At 35.5% G+C, this 13078-nt stretch overlaps 1 protein-coding gene across 1 annotated transcript in view; it reads right to left on the minus strand.

Annotated features, from left to right (window-relative positions):
- The window catches only part of SCFD1 (sec1 family domain containing 1), a 53959-nt gene that overhangs the window by 21015 nt on the left and 19866 nt on the right, over positions 1-13078 (minus strand). Inside the window, exons 11-15 of the mRNA XM_086749349.1 lie at positions 11843-11982; positions 11367-11457; positions 10966-11039; positions 8621-8702; positions 1733-1829 (exon numbers count right to left, since the gene is read on the minus strand). Of these exons, the coding sequence (XP_086605475.1) occupies positions 1733-1829; positions 8621-8702; positions 10966-11039; positions 11367-11457; positions 11843-11982 (484 nt within the window). The remainder of the gene's footprint in view (positions 1-1732; positions 1830-8620; positions 8703-10965; positions 11040-11366; positions 11458-11842; positions 11983-13078) is intronic.

Below are 13078 nucleotides of genomic sequence, written 5' to 3' on the forward strand. Positions count from 1 at the left end.
GGCCAGTTTTATGAGATAGGATGCCCAGAAATAATCTTCGTGATTTAACTTAAATCCTGTCTTACATAAACTTATCTTAAACCTAGGCAATGCATACAAAATGCTAGTGTGCTATTGTGATCACTGTAATACTTAGCTTATGAAGGAAAATTCTAGCTTGGAAACCTAATTGATTGAATAAAACCTAAGAACTTTGCTAACAGGAATGTTGATATAATACACCAGGCTTGGAAAACAATTTGCTTTTTACTGCCATCTAAAAATGCATAGAAAATGTGGATTCAGGTAAAAAGTAATTGATTTGGAGGGAAATACTAGCAAGCATAGTATTTTCTAGTTTAATATCTAAGTTCACGCAAACATAAAAGCTGAAATCAAAATAGTACATGAAGAGTTAATTCTGAACATGGAAAAGGACTAGTTTGTATTGACACTTAATAGAAGTACAGATTATATATATTCTTATTAGCTTCATATTAAAAATGGATGTCTGTACTAAATTACAGATTGATGTCTGATATTAGATTTTCTGGAAGTCTGTTAAGTTTCTAGACTCGATCCAATATGAGAACTGTAAAATTTTAGCTCAGACTTCTATCAACCATGCAGTATTTCTTCTACTGCCTTTTGATTCTACAGCACAGACACTAATAAAAGATTTTTTTTTTAAGCCAGCAGGATTTATATATACTCTTTCTATAAATATGAATCAGTATACAAACTTCAAGCAGACATTATGTCCAGTACATAGCTACAAGACTACAAACATAAGCATGCAGTAACAAAACATTTTCTTAAAGAGCACACTGAGAAAAGAGCAGGAACCCCGGGTCTCTAAATGCTCAAGGTTTGCCAATACACTTGCCAATATGCAGGCGTGCCAGTGGTCATAACTTAAGTTTTACAATCTTGCTCTGCAGGTTATTTTGTTTCAGCCAACTGGTATCAGATCATACTGAAATCCATCAGAGGGTTGTGACATGCCCCAGGTTGTGAGAGGTTGAAATGAGAGTTGATGCTATGATACTATGAAAAGCTGAGAACCCATTCTGGTCTCAGCCTTTTACAGAAAGGTCCCTAGTGACTCCTGCTAACAGAGAATCTGAGTATCACCCAGTGTGAAAAGGTTTGTTATGTGTGAACCATTTACGAAACAGAAGCTGGGATGCATTGCTCTCAGACAATGAAAACAGACATGCCACAGCCGGGTGAACGCATGCAAAATTTCAGGTGAGTCTCTCAGTGAGCTTGCCAATTTACACCTTGCTTCCCTTCTCTCCACCTTCTCCCATCCATCTTTTTCCTTACACAAGCAAGAGCTACTTACATTATAATCCCTTCATCTAACCAAATTCTATGAAATGCCCTTTTTCATTCTTTGTGAGGTATGTATGCGTTATAAAATATGCATTAGGACTTTAAAGAATCAGTATTGTTCAGACCACACAATTCCATGCTATTCTAAGAAATACCGGAGAAGCACAAATGTTAAAATATTTTGACCTTCAGAACCAAGGAGTTAAGAAAGGATTTTAGCCAATAGTTGCCAATATTTTGGATATTACTCAACCAAAATACTAAACTCTCTAGACTGCTACTAAAAATCAATAAAAAGTTGTTTTCTTTACAAGTCTTGCACATAAGATCTTCACGAATCCTCAAGGTCCAGCAGGTACAGATTTATTGCATATCTTAACAAATTTTATACCAAGTTCAGATTTAAAGTACTCACCATCTGGGTCAGAAATCATGTCCAGAAGAGATTTATCCAGAGTAGATTTGCTCATTATTTTTTCCTCATATTCAAAATACACATCCAGCTTTCGACTCTGTTTAAAAGTAAGCGTTAGGGTTAACATCTCAACACTGAGAAAGTATATTTATTTCCTCCTTGAAAAGGTTTTAGTTGTCAAGATTGTTTTTAAAAATTTACTTTTAAATAAATAATCAGTAAAAATAACGAATGCTTGCATTATAATATGCTTTTATTAACTCTCAGAAAATTGTCAGTTATGTAATTCTCATATTAAAAGTGAAAATGTAAGTTAAGCAAGAGATGTCCAACATGCAAACATTAAACTGGAAGAGGAACTTTATTTTCAACTACGGTTTTGCCATGGCTGAAAACTACATGCCATCATAGGTAGTGTTATACTGTACCAGGAAAAAATAATGGTCAAGTGAATATGATGCCAAATTTATGTTGAACCTCAAGTCTTGCAGTCAGCAAGGCAATTACTCAATGCAGATAAATGTGGGAAATTCCTAAATACATTAAGGCATCATCCTAGAGAAAAGCTGGCAACTGCCAGCTTGGGCTGGTACTAAACTAACTAACTAAATCCTGGTGCTTGGACGCACTCAGCTGTGCATTGGCTCAAAGAGGAGACCAGCAGAGGGGATCCCCATCTCGTTGCCTTGGAAGTGTTTCAGCTCCACATCATGCCCATTGGGAGACTGAAATGATATCACCAGAGTAAGGCAAGAGTCACAGGGCTTTTCTTGAGTTAAGAGATTCAGGAAATTTCACCTGATAACGCTGAGGCATGCAAAACTCCTATGGCACCTTCTAACCCAGTGCAGTGGTTGTTTAATGAACAGCAACATAAAAACTTTAGAAGTCTGGTTTTCACATGTTTTTGAATTCTACTGAAATTACTCCTGAGATCACAAATAAAGAAATTGAATTTCAAAAAAGTTATTTCACTACCCCTGGAAAAAAAAAAAAAGAAGAAGAAGAAGAAGAAAAAAGAAAGGTACTTCTCTAGCCTAAGGATATTAGGCTATTTCACCTTCTGAATATTGTAAGTTGATCAAAAAAGAGCTGGAGATGAGAATACAAGAAGAGGTAAGTTACAAGAATATTTTCATATTGAAAGCCTTTGGCAGGCAGCTTATGATGCAGAAAGCTATATAACACTTCTATTTCTCATTTACCATCTACTGAACTTATTGAGAAGAGCAGTTACTTGCAGAACAGCAACTTAACTTAAAGCCTTTCTGGAAGCTTGTAACTACAGCTTATAAAGTAAATTACCAGGAAGAGTCCTCAGAAAATGACCACTTGCTACTTTTAGAGGCAGAAGGATGTCTTCTGTTGTTTGTCATAGTGACTACAACTACACAGAAGGTGTATGAAGTAACAAAGAACCCAAAAGCTAGAGCTTCTTTCAAGTTATATTTACCTTGAGCTCATGTTGGAAGAGTAGTCACAGCCAAGTTCTTACTTCAGATGCAATTTGATAGCCAGCACATCAGATACCTTCCGTGACTTGAATTCTACAGTATCTTGGAGACTATCTGTATTATAGTTTCCTTAATTCTCTCTAGAGAGATAAAATAATTGCAAAGAAACTACCTTATAGCGGTCTTCCAGTACCTCAAGGGGGCCTACAAGAAAGATGGGGACTGTTCAGTAGGGCCTATTGTGACAGGACAAGTGGTAATGGTTTCAAAATAGAGGGAGGTAGATTTAGATCGGATATTAGCAAAAAATTTTTTACAATGCGAGTTGTAGAACACTGGAACAGGATGCCCAGAGAGGTGGCGGATGCTCCATCCCTGGAAACATTCAAGGCCAAGCTGGATGAGGCTCTGAGCAACCTGATCTAGTCAGGGATGTCCCTGCTCCTTGCACGGGGATTGGACTAGATGACCTTTGAAGGTCCCTTCCAACCGTAATGATTCTATGATACTAAGATTTTTCTAGTCTTTCCATTACATTTATTTGCTTTTTCTGTTTTAACTACATTTGTATCTCCTTACATGGAGCTAAATTCAATGTTTTTAAGTTTAAAATATTCTTCCCAGACAAAAGGCATCCAACAAGCAAAGGATTGTCTTGAAATGTGTAAACTGAATCTTATTAAGATAAATATATTACTGTTGAACTTGGCAATGCTCATATTACATTAGCTGGTGATATGTTTAAGAGAAATTTATTCAGATGGCATGTAAAAATGTACAGCATAAAAAAAAGATTCACTAATTCACTATATTTGTTTACAGATCAACTTTTAAATAAAATTATGACATTCAAACACGAGATACTTTCAGTTGTAAGAACAGATTTAGTTGTTAACTAACTTAGAGCACAAACTAGGTAAAATTCTTCTCAACCGTGTGCAATGTTATGACTGTTTGACTAAGACTGCTGATCAAAACAGACTAACCGCAGCAAAGAAAACTCACTGGGTGCATATATTCACTATACTTTGAGCCTAAACTGAAACATTAATGGTACATGTACACTCACTTTCTTAAAAAATTTCAGACAATTACTTTTGAAGTGTGAACGTAGCACTCTTTGGGGAAAAAAATCCCAAACAGATTTCTGTCCACAACAGGGACATCGAAGGTAAGCAGCAATATAAAATTTTTGAGACACTCTTTTTGATGCAACAGAAGCACAAACTAAAGAGATAGATCAGTATGGTAAGTCTAATCAGTTGCTTCTTCACCAGATAACTAATGAAGGTTACTAGCAAAGATGCTAATTAGCCCAATATTTTTCTTATACTGGTTCGCTAGGAGTTAGATGGACACCTATGTGAACTTCACATGGATTACTGGATAGCCTTAAACACTTCTAGTTACCTTTTGACAGATTTCCCAGATACGCCACATCAATGAGACAATTACATCCCAAAGAGCCAACTTGTCTAAGAAGTGCTGATAAGAAGCAGATGTCCCATTTAATCTAAGAAAGTGCAATTTTGCTCACTCAATGGCAAACTCACAGATATGCCAAGAGGAAAAGCTGGGGAATAGTAGCTAAACAATCCTGTGGATTCAATGAAAAAGACAGCAAAGAGGTTCTTATGGGAGCCAAACAGTCAAGCAAGGTGAAGAAAAATAATAATAAAAACCAGGAATAAAATCAAGATGCATTTATATTTACAGTTATTCCCTTTCTGCCTCCTGCTCTTGATTTCCTGCTATGACATCTTGCTCCACATCAACCTCATTCAGGCGATCTTTCTGCCTGCCAATTCAGGGACAGGATCTGTACTGCATTTAAAGTGCTACACGTCAGCTTGCTTGTCTTTTACTAAAAAAAAAAAAAAAAAAGAAAGCTTTAAACTTAGCATCTTTATGAAGAGGCTGTTCACAAGCCAAACTTGTTCTAGGGAGAATTACTAAAGCACATGGGAATCTCTACCTGAGCACTGTCCTCCAAAATGAACACAAAAATCTTTCTTTTCTAAGCGGAGAAGTGGAAGCAGGACCCACTGAAATCTCCTAGAGGGTTACATTTCTACAGACTTGGAGGCTCTTCCCTTTACAGTACAAAGCTTCTTCCTTTCAGAGAGAGAGAGAAAAAATGTAGTAGAAGAGATAAGAGATTTTTCTAAGAAATTACTGGGAGGAATTCCTCAAAGATATTGACAAAAAAAACCCCAGAAATAACAGCCTCCAGAACGAGCAGGGTTGGTCAGGTAATTATAGTGTGCTTCTATCAAGAGGAAGAGAAACTCTGGGAGGAGGCTTAAAGTGGCAGCTACAGCCAGTTCCCTTTGACTGAACTGCACAGAGTGATGCTGGAAAGGTCACTGTAACTAAACTCAGAAAAAGCTGCTGTTTACTGGAAAGTTATTCAATTATCAGTTCTGACCTACAGAAAAACAGCCTGGACCACAGCGACAAATACGTTTCACAAACACTGTTTCTATTCACATGGTAAGACAAAAACGTAACCTCATTTAAAAGAGTAGTTAAAATAATGGAATTCCTTTACAAAATATGAATTTGATAATTTGAAAGGCTATTGGCAATCCCAATAATGGAGTAATTCAAAGTATCAGGCCTTGACATCAAGCAAAATTGGAGATACATGATAAGAAAATAATGTAGGAACTGAAAAAAAACCCTAAACCAAAGAAGTGTCAGTAATCTAAGGCAGATAATAATTCATATTAAAATTTGCCACTTAAATTCATATGTATAGAATTCTAGAAAGATGTTAACTCATCTACCCCCTCTCCAATTAATCATTTTATAAAAGTGTACATGTACACCTTCTTATATGCCACGATTTAACATACTTCAGTAATCCTAGTATTCATGTTAGAGTGATATGCAAAGATAAGCATCACTTGAAACTCTAAAGTAGCTAGAAAGATATCCATAATTCTAGTCCTAAATCTGTTATCTGTTTGGTACAGTCCTTCAGTCACCAGCTTCTTCAGAGAAAGAACAATCAATGCAAAACAAGGATGCATTTGTTCTAAGCACTGACAATAAATACTTGGTGGTTTACTTTGTGAAAAAAAAAGTGGTGCATTCTTTCCATTATTTCACTAAACACTTAGATATGCCAGAAAACTGACAGGACCCCTAAGTATGTGATTAATTTCTGGTTTCCTCTTGCTGTGTCTTAGAAAATGATCCAAGAGAATGTGGAAAGCAGCTGTAAACTGAACACTAAAATACGACCACGAGAAAAATTAAATTCACTTAGCATACAGGTCTCGTAGCATTCTTTGCACTGATTCTCATATATGTAGTGAAGAAAAATACTCAAATACTTAAGGTAGTAAAAAAAACATAATGGACAATGCAAACAGCCTATTTTAAAGTATGAATGTTCTTCCAGATTATTTTAAAAGTGAAACCTGAAGTAACCTGAAGAAGAGCCTCACTAGTCCTCATCACCTGAGCACCTGCCAAAAAAATTATCTCTTATCCTAATCTGGTGTAATTATTTAACTGTATATAAAATCTATTAACCACAGTCTCAAGGTGTCATCAGAATTTATTTTAAGAGTACTGAGAAAGTGCCCTTATTGAGAGTATTTTTGAGGAACTCATTAGGTATTAGCATATCATCCTGCACATTAAAATCCCACAGCTTGAGACAGAAAGACACTGTCTAGAACTCTGGAGAGTGAAAAGAGCAGAGAAAACGGACAGGACAAAGCAGTCGGAAGAAACATTCATTCAGTGAAAAGGCTTTAGTGTAGGTAAATTCCAACAGAAAAAAAAACGTGCTTCTGCGTTAGTCTGAATTTACCAGAGCTTCCTAAATATCTGGAGACAAAGGAAGTAATTCTTTTTAACTCTAAAGAAAAGATGATACAGACGCACATATCATCAGTATACTGAAGAAACTGCATGCTCATATGTCTCATAATCTTCTTTGACAGCTATACAATAAGAAGGTAAGGTGCCCGAGCACTTCGCAATACCAGAATTAAGAATCATTTATGGAGAAAAGGGATCAGCACTCCCTGGGAACTCTCCAATAGCAGGCTCCCCATAAGAGGAGGGAGACAAAGGGCTAGTAGAGTCCTATAGCAGAGGGACCCTAAGGCAATTCCTTCCATGTCTAGGTAACAGAAAAGTATGTCATTATGCCCTAACGGAGAATGAACAAGTGCACCTGACTCCAGTTCGTTGCCAAGAGGACACCGGCAATCCAAACTGATGTTACTACCATTTCACATCCTGCTCCGAAACCTGGCTTCCATCCAACAAATAATATATAAAATACTACTGGAATATGTTTGCCATTACTGTCTCAGTATCTTTCTTAGAATAGTGAATTTAGAGACAAGGCATGAACTTCTATTTTTTTTCAATGGTATTAATGTACTGCTTTTAAACTGTCAGATATGAAAACTGACATGCGTAATACTGCAAAAGCACAGAAACTAGCCCCTACAGTAATGAGCCAAACACAGAGAGACGCTTATCTCTTCCCCAATTTTATAAATATGTAAAATTAATTTATTCATTAAAATTCAGAATGAATCATTGTTAGTTATAGTACTTAGTTTAAAAAAAAATTCAGTAGCAGTAATAACTGAGGACAGATCTTATGCACTCTACCAGTGTCAAAGTTAGCTTCAAAACACATCTTTTTCCATGAGTTATAAATAGCATGGGTAAAATTTTCTAACTACCGATTTTCAGTGAGACTTGGTGCTTGAATCGCTTTCAAAACTAGAATTTCAGTGTTTCTGAAAGCCTCATCTATAATTTCTATTCTCATACTGTGGAAACAGATCCATCTTCCAAGTTATCCTAGTAGTAACCATGGTATTTACTTGATACTGAAACTGTCTACAAGTTCTCTGACACAAGAGCAGCAGACTTGAACAGAAAAGAGAAAAAGCATTCTTCTGAAGTGCTTAAATTATGCACAAGACATCTAACACAGACCCTGATGGAAAGACCAGTTTAGTAACTTGCATCATTATTGCCACACCTCTTGGTATCATTTTCATTGGTGAACAGTAAACACATACAGAACAGAAAATTGCTTTGACTGAAGTCATAATTTGCCATGACACATCTCTAAAGTAGATAAACCACTTCCATCACAAGCTTATTTTGGAAAGGCTTCAACCCACAATAAAGATTGTGGCCATCATAAAAAACATGACAGTATAGTAGCAAATTCTGATAAGAAAATAAATGATATTTTTACTTCACTTTCCACGCAGAGGCATTCAAAATTCATTTCCTCTCACCCTTCAACACTAAATAATGTTATACAGTGATTTCTGTAAAAGGCAGCACAATTGAGAAGGCTCACTTTCTTATCTTTCTTCATCTGCTCAAATATATTTCTCCAGGTAAGGATCACTACTGATTGAAAACTGGAGAGCAATCATACCTTTATATGCTCCAAAACGGCTGTTGCAACATTTGTATGAAGATCAATGAGCCTCTTCTTCTCCAAAAGTTCTGGAAGAGAGCTGAAGAGATTAAATACAAACTAATCTGCTGAGTTGCAGAGCTAGTTGGATTGTACTGACTGCATACAGTCAGTACAAAAAAAATTACAGAACCATAGGACAGTTTGGGTTGGAAGGGACCTTTAAAGGTTATTAAAATCCCAATTTACAGAATACAGTAGGATTGGAACTAAAAAATTACAAAGGAGAGATGTAATGATTCTCGTAACAGAAGGATGTTATCTATATGTAATGCAGTAAAACAAGTTTTTACTCTGCCTAGCAAAAAATATAGATAATGTGGATAATTTAATAATCCTATTGAAAGCTTGTGATAAACAACGGATATATGCCCTGCTTACCTAAACAAATAATCTACTAGAATTATTTACTTAATTAATTGCTATATAATCAACATTTAGTTCATGTCTGATACATACATAAGTGTCAATATCTGCCAAATAACACTAAATAATGTCAAATAATTATCAAATTATATTAAATAATAATACTATCTGTCAAATAAACACAGAACCTCCAGATGTCCTGGAATCTGTTACAGGTGCTTCTGCATAGAACACAACTCTGTGCAAGATTCAGGATTGATATACTTTCTTTTTTGAAACACGAAACGTGAATGGTTAAGTTTACTTCATAGAAAATTTGTTACTTAAGGTGTTGTGATCTACATGATTTTCACTGCTAGAACTTGGGCATCACATGTATAAAAGACTGCTCAGAGTCTATACACTTTCACATGCAAAGGCACCCCGGACAGTCAGTGTCTTCCTCAGTTTAATAATAAGCTGTTGAGAAGGTAATTAACAACACTGCATGTCCTGAAGAACCATGAAGCAAAATAACTATACTTTCCTTCCTCTTTTAAGTAATTATAAAATCAATGTTACTCATGATGATTGGCCATTAACTACTTTATAGCTGCAAGGTGATTAGTTACTGCAGGTGTAAAGCACTGCATTTCAGGAGATTCTCTATGTTAGAACCTCTGTTTTTTCATTACTAATAGATATTCCAAAGTTTTCCAGAAATTGTAAAGCCTAAGACAACTCTGAAGGGCATCTTCTTCCTGCTAGCAAGTGATGGACAACGTACCAGCAAAGCCTATTTTAACTCTTCCAGAAGAAACATGCCTAAATGGAAGATATTAGCAGTATTTGGACTTTTCATCAAAATCCTAAAGGTTAGATCCAAAACATTGCAATAGGAGAGTTTACCTTGTTACACACTTTTCTGAAGGGGGACAAGATTTTCCTTACTAATGTCAGATTACAGAAAACAGTCATACAGAGGATAACTGAACAGTAAAATCTCCTGATGAAACTTAAGTCATATGATTTTAATTTTTTTTTCTATCAGTTTAAAACTTTTGATGCTTGTCACTTTCATACCTTGCTGCCTTAACCTGATAGGCACCATCTTGAAAAGTACAATACTTTAAAACTTTATAGGGAGAGCTTGGAAACATCTGCTTGCTTTTTGAAACTGTCTGATCCACCACACATCCTTTGTAATGCTACTCAAATTCTAACCAAGGCACAGCATACAAAACAACTTTTGAAATTCACAAAGAGACAAGCAACTAATGCAGATACATGCTGGATTTCACAGGACACTGGGCAAATCACCCCATCTATCCTCAGAATAATTATTGCTCCTTCTTCCTTCTGACTAGGGTCTTAGCAAACGTCAGCAAACTGAACATCTCCCTTCTCCAACGGAGTGGAGTGGAATGAAAACCAGGTATACAATGAGGAACGAGTTTAAATCTCAGACTTTCAGTGTCTCCAAAAGCAGGAGACTGAATTTCCCATGCAGCATTCTTAATGACTATAAACTTGCCAACAGATGTTACAGTAACTACATCAATCAAAATTTAATTAAACTACATACTGTGCAAAGAAATCAGATGCTTTAGGAAGCGGAATTCACTAACATTTTTTTAAAGGAAGGAATGCAGAGGTAGGTAGTTGGGTTTTTCTGGTAGAAGAGTGTAAGCAAATCTATGATCCACTTAGATTATTCACACTCCAAAGCCATGTGTGGAGGGCTCACACACACGTGCTGTGGAAGTTACATGTGCAAGTACTTGTCTAGGACATTGCACTAAACTTTACCAGAATTAAATAGCATTTAAACTCTATTATTTAGCTGAATAGCCTACGTTTAAAGCTATTTATTTCAAATTATACTAAATGTGAAATGACAAAAATAATTAGAAATGGTTCCCAATTAATTAAACAATAATGCCTTATTGATTACTTACCTGACAGCTGACGTTAGCTTAGCTGTATTATCAGACAGCATACTTATTGCTCCTTCATCCTCCCCTTCTATACCCTGGGTTTTGGGGAAGGGTTTGGAAAATTAGTCATAATAAATACAAAAATCACACATGCAAATACAGTCAGTGCATTTAGAACCTATTTCCTTATAATGGTATTAATGTTTGGATTGCGTTTTACAGTTATTTTGGAAGTTACATCAATGTAATGCCAATATACACAAGAAATTGAACCTTCTCGTGAAATATAGTAGTTCTAGTCCTACTTTGAAGATTGTATTATGCCCAAAATTCAGCATGTGCTGATAATTTTTGTGTGGCCTAAGTATCTCTACAAGTGCTATTATGGTTTGTGTAAAGCACGTACAGGTGATAAAACTTACCATGATACTTTTAAGTCTTTTGACTTCATCTTCCTGTGCCCTGTAGGATTCCAGTTCTTGCTGAACCGACTCAGCTACCTCTGGAAAAGGACTAATGCAATACTCTGCATTAGGCTCAGTTAAATCAACAAATTGAAATACTAGAACCAGACAGGTTGGGTGATCAAGTTGATCATGAAAACTTTTTCAGAAATAGCAATACACAAATCATGCAGCAGTACCAAATCAGTGACAGTAATGACATCTTACTGTAGGTTTACTTAAACTTTCTAAGATATATTCACTGCTTTTAATATTTTAATATAATTTTGATATGAACAACTTTGTGGTCTGTAACAAAAAGGTAATATAAAATTAATATAGACAACTTCAAAAATATTTTCAAATAAGCTTAAAAATAGAACTACCAAAATATGAAGAATACTTAGAATTTATATTGACTAAAATAACATAAACTCTGTACCTATACAGCTTACCTGCCCTTATGCTTTTGCCAGAATTTATCAGATGCAGTTAAATCATAGGACTTCTTATTTTTTTTCTTAGGTCTCGCACCTGCTGGAGAACTTTCCATTCCTGTAGATTCTTCCAAGTTAACTCTATTCAAATGGAAATCCTAAAAAAAACAGGAATCTTATGTAAATATTTGACAGTTTTTAATTATTTAATCAGTATTTTATACCCAACCAATTATCTTTTAGAATATTTTCTAAAAAAATATTAACACAGCTATCTATTAGAATTTCATAAGAGGGCAGGAAAACAGTTTACTAACTAAACAGGTAATAACAGCAGCAATGTAAGAACTCCAAAATGACTCACACTTACGAAAAAAAACACTAAACAAAACAACAAATGTTAAGCAAAGACATCAGATTGTTTCACATGCAAGCAATCTTCCGATGCTGAACTCTGAAGATTGTTTTCTGCATGGAAAATAAATTATTTAGCAATAACTGAGCTCTAACAATTGATCAAAACTTTGAAGAAACAAAAGTCTGTGTTGCAGACAAAACAAGCTTCTAAGGCTGAATTTCACTTACACAACTACAGCAAATGTATCAAAGCTGCAAAGAAGCTCATGACATCAGCAACAGGAATATCCACTGTGAGGACTATTTATTTAGCTACACCTTCACAGCCCTTTCCCTACTTTCTTAAACGCTACTGAAACAGTGAGTGTGTGATATAGCAACAGTTTGCAACAAAGCTGCTCTCTCTCCACATAGCTGTTCTTCTTCCACAGATGCATGAACCTAGAAACTGCCTGTTTTTGCTAGATGACAGTTATGCTCACATGTCAGCACACTGCTCCCTATAAGTCTTCCGGTTCTTTCCCCCGTTATTTCAGCCAAGGACAGCTGTGTATTTTCTGCAGCATACATATTCCTCTGGTTTTCAACAAAGATTAACAAGTACTCCACTTGCTGACTTTATTCTAACCCTTTTCAAGAACATTTACAATTTCAAAGGTGCTCTTTGAACGATAGAGGGAGTCAAATCTGCAACTATCCAGAATCTGCCACAAATCTTTTAGAAGGGATATTTTTTTCCAGAAATAAAACACTTTATCATGTTCATTACAATATACAGAACTAGATTACTGTAAGTGAAATTGTAAAATAAAATTTTAGAATGTTTCTAGTTATCCCTTGGCAGAGTTTACACTTAAAATGAAATACTATAAATGATCCATGCCAGAACAGAATCAA

The sequence above is a fragment of the Chlamydotis macqueenii genome, chromosome 5, assembly GCF_036417535.1.
Source record: "Chlamydotis macqueenii isolate bChlMac1 chromosome 5, bChlMac1.mat, whole genome shotgun sequence".
Classification (NCBI taxonomy): Eukaryota; Metazoa; Chordata; class Aves; order Otidiformes; family Otididae; genus Chlamydotis; species Chlamydotis macqueenii.